The sequence below is a fragment of the Oryza glaberrima genome, chromosome 5 (assembly GCF_000147395.1).
Source record: "Oryza glaberrima chromosome 5, OglaRS2, whole genome shotgun sequence".
Classification (NCBI taxonomy): domain Eukaryota; kingdom Viridiplantae; phylum Streptophyta; class Magnoliopsida; order Poales; family Poaceae; genus Oryza; species Oryza glaberrima.
The window spans coordinates 21851597-21858755 of NC_068330.1; the positions used below are offsets into that span (position 1 = coordinate 21851597).

Consider the following 7159-nt stretch of genomic DNA (forward strand, 5'->3'; position numbering starts at 1 on the left):
GGAGAGCGCAGCCGTGACCTATGGGCTGCTTATCTTCCATCGGTGACTTTAGATTTTGTGGACCCTACTTTAGGGCACACACCAGTGTAAAACTTGTGTTCAATTTCGATCTTAGGCTTACCTGGCATGTGAGGTTCGGCAAATGAGATTCTCGCACTGCTATCGCCCTAAGGATAAGTGAACCAGGAGACGGTTACCGAAGTATCAAATATATCAAATAACTCTCTTTTGGCAAGGTCGCATATAGATTTATTTTCAGAAAATAGGACTTACATTTTGAAATCTATAACTAGCACCCGGTAGGTAATAATGAAGGTTTAGTTTGTAAAGTATACTTCCTCCGTCCCCGTAAAAACTAACATACAGTAGAATATGATATTTTCTATTACTATAATAAATCTGGATATACCTATGTTCAGATTCATCGTAAACGTTACGTCTCGTTATAAATTGATTTTTTTATGGGAGCGAGGAGGAGATAAAAAAAGATACTACCTCCATCCCAAAATATAACAATTTTTGGGTAGATGAAACATATCATAGCCTGTTTAGTACTATATATCCCGTCCAATCAAAAGTTGTTATGTTTTGAGAGAGTGAGGCCATGTTTAGATTCTAATTTTTTTCTTCAAACTTTTAACTTTTCCGTCACATCGAATTTTTCTACACATAAACTTTCAATTTTTCCGTCACATTATTCCAATCTCTTCAATTTTCAATTTTAGTATGGAACTAAACACACCAGTAGTAGGAGTTTTAAAACCGGATAAGAAAAAAAATCCGAGGCGTCTTTCTCCGTTTCTCGAAGCCGCCTCCTCCTCCGGCGCCGCTAGCTTCTGGGAAATTGCGTGGTGGAGACGAGCACGCTACGGACCCCCCTTCGACCCAACGGAACGAACCGTCATGCCGCCGGATTCCTTCCCCACCCTCCCACGCCTCCAGCTATAAATACCGCCCCCCTCCTTCCTCCTCTCCTCCCCACGCACACCCCGCTGCTTCCGATCAAATCGATCCCCAAATTCCCCGATCCCCGCAGCCGCTCCTGCGACTCGTAGGCCTCGTCAAATCGGCGGCGACGACTTTGATCTCTATTCAAGGTATGTATATACGGTGCCGCCGCCTCCTCCTGTTCTGGTTTTGATCTGTATATAGGCGATTGATTGGTTTGGTGGTTGGGAAGGTGAAATCGATCTCGGGCTAGATCTGATCGATTGTGTAGCTGGATGGTTGATCGGATCGTTTGTTTTGGTCCTGGATGCTCGATCGGATAGTTCCGTGGTAATTTTTGTGTAGATCTGTTTGTTAAATCATGATTTATTTGGCTTGCCCGGTTGTCCCGTGCAAATCGTGCGCTAATTTTACCTGTGAGTATAAGTTGTGGCTCTGTGTGTATTTGTTCCTGATGCTCGTGTGGTCTTGATAAAAGCTTGGGCATATCTGCTGATCCATGATGTACTCTTAATTTTGGCCCTAGCAAACTTGATGCTGTTCGTGTATTCATTGAATTCCTGATGCTCGTGTCCTGTGGCCTCCGTAACCTCACTTGTCTGCTGATCCATTATGTACTGACTTAAGCCCTACAGCCCTAGCATACTTGATACTTTTATAGGTGCGCATTGTTTGAGTTCACAAGATTCAATTTAGTCAAGTTGCAGTAACATGATTGGAATTAGAATTCTTCATGATCCTGTGAAGCACCCAATCTAGCTTTGTCAGATTTGCATGTGGCACTTCCCTGAGTTAGATCAAAGATATGCTCTGCTGTATATCTTTTTTATGCTTTGTAATCTAATATAGAGAAGTACAGAACAACCATTGCTACGTTTGACATTAACTACAACCTTCTGTTATCTGTTAATTTTTTGTAGTTTGGTGCTTAGAAGAATCTTTTTTTTTTTGTTAACATTTGTTTGCTTGATCCTGGTTCCCTTATAATCTTGTATATACTGGAGACTTACCATGGTTGATATACATTCTTGCAGATGCAGATCTTTGTGAAGACTCTCACTGGCAAGACCATAACCCTTGAGGTTGAGTCCTCGGATACCATTGACAATGTAAAGGCCAAGATCCAGGACAAGGAGGGAATCCCACCGGACCAGCAGCGTCTCATCTTCGCTGGCAAGCAGCTCGAAGATGGGCGCACGCTTGCTGACTACAACATCCAGAAGGAATCCACCCTCCATCTTGTCCTCCGCCTCCGGGGAGGCATGCAAATCTTTGTCAAGACCTTGACTGGCAAGACTATCACCCTTGAGGTTGAGTCTTCTGATACTATTGACAACGTTAAGGCAAAGATCCAGGACAAGGAGGGGATTCCCCCGGACCAGCAGCGTCTGATCTTTGCTGGCAAGCAGCTCGAGGATGGTAGGACCCTTGCTGACTACAACATCCAGAAGGAGTCCACCCTTCACCTTGTTCTCCGCCTAAGGGGAGGAATGCAGATCTTTGTGAAGACCCTTACTGGCAAGACCATTACGCTTGAGGTTGAGTCATCAGACACGATCGACAACGTGAAGGCGAAGATCCAGGACAAGGAGGGCATTCCCCCAGACCAGCAGCGTCTTATTTTTGCCGGCAAGCAGCTGGAGGATGGCAGGACCCTCGCTGACTACAACATCCAGAAGGAGTCCACCCTTCACCTTGTTCTGCGCCTAAGGGGTGGAATGCAGATTTTCGTCAAGACTCTCACTGGCAAGACTATTACCCTGGAGGTTGAGAGCTCAGACACCATCGACAACGTGAAGGCGAAGATCCAGGATAAGGAGGGCATCCCCCCGGACCAGCAGAGACTCATCTTCGCTGGTAAGCAGCTGGAGGATGGCCGCACCCTTGCCGACTACAACATTCAGAAGGAGTCTACCCTACACTTGGTGCTCCGCCTCAGGGGTGGTATGCAGATCTTCGTCAAGACTCTCACTGGCAAGACCATTACTCTGGAGGTTGAGAGCTCCGATACCATCGACAATGTGAAGGCTAAGATCCAGGACAAGGAAGGTATTCCCCCAGACCAGCAGCGCCTGATCTTCGCCGGCAAGCAGCTGGAAGATGGCCGTACCCTCGCCGACTACAACATTCAGAAGGAGTCTACCCTCCACCTGGTGCTCCGCCTCAGGGGTGGTCAGTAATCATTGATTGATGGAATTGCTGCTGTACTGTTATCCTGTGTCTGCATTATCCTCGTGAAAACTTTATTTGTGCTGTTAGTGGACCATCGAGTCCGTTTAAATGTGCTGTACTGCTGTCCGAACATTTGCTGGGTCATAGCAGTTTAAACTAATTAATAAGTAAACTATTAATCTGCGTTGCTAAATTTGCTTATAGTTCTGCACCCATTACAACTCTTCATTCAAATTTGCCTACATTTCAGATTAAAGTGCCTGCGTGCTGCTACATCTATTTCTTAATTTTATTTTATTGACTAGTAGATCAGAGTGATATAAGTCCTATTGGGTACACGAGTGAAACAATGGCAGATTCTTATCATGCTAATCACCTAATGGATCGTTTGGACTTTGTAGCCCTCAAATGATTAGGGCGTTTTCTGGATGATATCATGAGGGTGTTTTCTGGGGGATGGTGCTGCAAAGCAAACTTTAGGAGCATGTGACTCAATTTTTTTTAGAATGGGCAATATATGTTCAATGGTTCTATTACGTCATTTTCCCGTCTATTTACACAATCGCGTTCTTTGAATGCTAGAACTGCAACTTGATCATGCTGGAGCTCTCTAAGCTTATAGTTTTACAGCTGAAAAACAGAAAATAAAATGCTAATGTTTAGTATTCAGATCATTGCTTTTGATGAGTTCAGTTTTCCTCATCAAAGTCTATCCTACAATTACTAATGATCTCAACAACAGTTAAGACTTTGTTAGTGATAGGAATACACGAGTTATCAGTGCTGTGTTTAGTTCCACGACAAATTCGGAAGTTTGAAGCCTTGAAGCCTTCAAACTTCAAAGGGGGTAACACGAGTATTGTAATGGCAGTGTCTGACAAGAGGAGGGGGGGGGGGGGGGGGGGTAAACTTGCTTGAAGCCTTGAAACTTGATTCGGTCAGAAGACTGAGATCTGCCGCTGTGCTTCCAACTCAATCTCTAGACTATTTACTGAATCAACGGTTCAAGCAGTAGATTTGTAAAATAAGATTGTATAAACAAGATATCATACAAAAACTTAAAATCTTATATTTCAGAATTTTTATCCAAATTTTGAATGTTTTCGTCCCAGGGGTATTTTGGTCATTTTGGCAAATTTGTACAGTACTAACGGAGAATAACCAGACGGCGATGGTAAATTGTAAAAGTTAAGCAAAAGTCGATGGCATATTGTATAACGTGATAAAGTTAGTGGTAAATCATAGACATGTGACAAAGTCAGTTGTATAGTAGAGATAGAGAAGAGATATAGATTAAAATCAAAACATAAAATTAAAACCGACTCAAACACGAATGACAAACCGTAGAAACATCTTCAATTTTTATAACTGACTCAAATACGGATGATGGACCACGGAAACATCTTCAATTTTTATAACCGACTCAAATACAGATGACGGACTGCGGAAACATATTCAATTTTTATAATAGTAGAGATATGGTTTAGTTAATGTAAAATTCACCGTGTAAAATTTGCTTATATATATATTTTGTTAGAAAATCATGAGATACAATTAAGAGTCCAATCGTCTTAAGTTAGTATGCGAGTTCTTTTAAAGAGAATTATTATACAATTCCTTATGTATTTGAAAACGAACGAACTAAAAAACCGACTTAAATACGGATTTGTATTTCCAAAAATGAACGAACTTAGAAACCGACTTATATACAGATGACGTACCAAAGTACCGACAAAAACATCTTCAATTTTTATAATAGTAGAGATATGTTGTTTTTCTTTCAAATAATCGTACGTATGTAATTATTTCCATCTTACGTACATAAATATTTCCACTAAACAGATTATTTCGGATATAGAAAGGATAAACTTTATAAATAGATCTAATCTGACGGTGTAAAATAATGGGTCCACCAATTTAAATAAAAATCGACGGTGGGATTGTAGAATGCCACATGGCGACCTAGGAGCGCTAGTAGAAGCACCATGTGACGGCTTAGGAGCGTTTATAGGATGTTTAATGGACTTTTAAGTATTATATAATAGATTGCTTAAAATTGAGACAATCATCTACAAAAGAAAGCAGAGCGCTAAAAATTAGATTACAAACAACACTTTTTAACTGGGCGTTTAATTACTTTAATTCTTTCACATTCGAATTTCTGACAGTCTGACACTGACACTGTAAAGATCAAATCATATCATTTTATCTGTTTTCACCATGGCCTAACCCTAAAATTTTTCACCCTATCACATCAAACGTTTTGAACTCCTATATGAAGTATTAAATATAGGCTAGAAAATAATTAATTGCACAGTTTGCGACTAATTTGCGAGACGAATCTTTAAGCCTTATTGCTCCATGATTTGACAATATGGTGCTACAATAAATATTTACTAATGACGGATTAATTAGGCTTAATAAATTCGTCTCACTGTTTACTGACGGATTCTGTAATTAATTTTTTAATTTGTGCCCGAACACCTCATGTGGCACTATATAATATCCAATGCGACACGCCAAAACTTTACACCCCTATATCTAAACACCCCCTTATATATTAACAGTAGGGCAATTCATGCACGGCCATCTCCTTTTCACAAGCCAACCAGCTCCTGCACCTTTGCCTTGCCCATAGTAGGATCAGCACAAAAAAACTGCAGAAACTTACCAGTGTTCTTATGTTGCCAGGAGAAAAAAAAATGTTGTGGAGGGACTAAGATATAAGTTGCATCTACTGCTCAATGGTGAGATCTTCTGAGAATAGGATGCATCAGGAATAAGAGTGGACACAATTCTGCATAATTCATATGTTTGATGGGATGGGCAAGTCAGTCAGGAGGTTCTCCTATATGCTTGTGTGGTGTCCTCGTCAGTCTTATTCTTGGTCACTGCGCTGCAGCCTAAACTAGAGAAAAAAAAGAAAAATTGCTATGCATATGATTTTTCGTACGATCTTTATACAATCAAACACGGGCGGCACCGAGTACATACCGTGGAGTGCCTATGATGCAGCCCAAAAGTTCATATCTGACTCATTGCCTTCGTTCGCCCCTTTGCTCTATATCCAAACAAATACACACACCTTGTCCTATTTCAGAAAGAAAAAACAAACCTTGTCCGACATTGGTTCATAGATGAGATGTATCTTGTTCTAATTGCAGACATTGGAACATGTTTATATGGTTAATTTGCTTAACCAAATCGTATGTATAGCAGCGTCGAATCAGATGTCTCATAAATGTAGCTTCCGCTGGTTGGACAAAAGGAGTGAAATAACGAAATATTACAAAAATGAAACAAAGACCAGATGCAGCCTTTTCATCTCCTCCCCTCTAAATTTGTAATATTCTAACTCGTTTGATTTACAATCACATTTTTACATGAGACAGATTAATCAAAATGGGACACAGGCACCAAAAGGGGGAAAAAACAGAGCACTAAAAAAATGATTTTAGTGCACTACATGTCTTTAGTACAATCCTTGCTATTGAAATAACAAACCTAATCCATCCACGTCTTTACTACAATCCTTTTACATTCAAGTTCTGAAACTAAAGAACAATCCATACTTGCCACTCCTTTTTACATACCAGCCATGCACCTGCACCTTGCCTATAAATACCAAGCTTCTCATCAGTAGGACCAACACAACTGCACAACATGTCTGTAGAACTTGTTACTGTCTCTTGTTGTTAACAAGAGAGAAAATCTAAGAGAGGGGATTAGAGAAACATGGAATGTGTTGCCCAATAGCAAGATCTCCTGAGAATGTGATGCATTAGGAATGTGAGCGAAAGAAACGGAACCTCAGAAAGCTCATGGAAACCAGATAAGTGAACTGCGAACCGTGCTACTATGAGCAACACTTCGCAGAAGATGCCTACCATGCCGGTTTTCTCTCAATCCAACCTTTGGTCACCACAGCACATGACATAAACTGGTGGATACTTTTGATAAGAAAATAGATAGATTTTTTTTATTATTCACCGCAGATCATATCATGTTCAATGGTCATTGAAATTTTATCCCGTCTCAT

At 40.7% G+C, this 7159-nt stretch overlaps 1 protein-coding gene across 1 annotated transcript; it reads left to right on the forward strand.

Moving 5' to 3' along the window:
* Positions 1-931: 931 nt before the first annotated feature.
* Positions 932-3313, forward strand: LOC127773791 (polyubiquitin). The gene is made up of 2 exons (XM_052299967.1): positions 932-1097; positions 1983-3313. The coding sequence occupies exon 2, from the start codon at positions 1983-1985 to the stop codon at positions 3126-3128; it is 1146 nt and encodes a 381-aa protein (XP_052155927.1). The 5' UTR covers positions 932-1097; the 3' UTR covers positions 3129-3313.
* The last annotated feature ends 3846 nt before the right edge of the window (positions 3314-7159 follow it).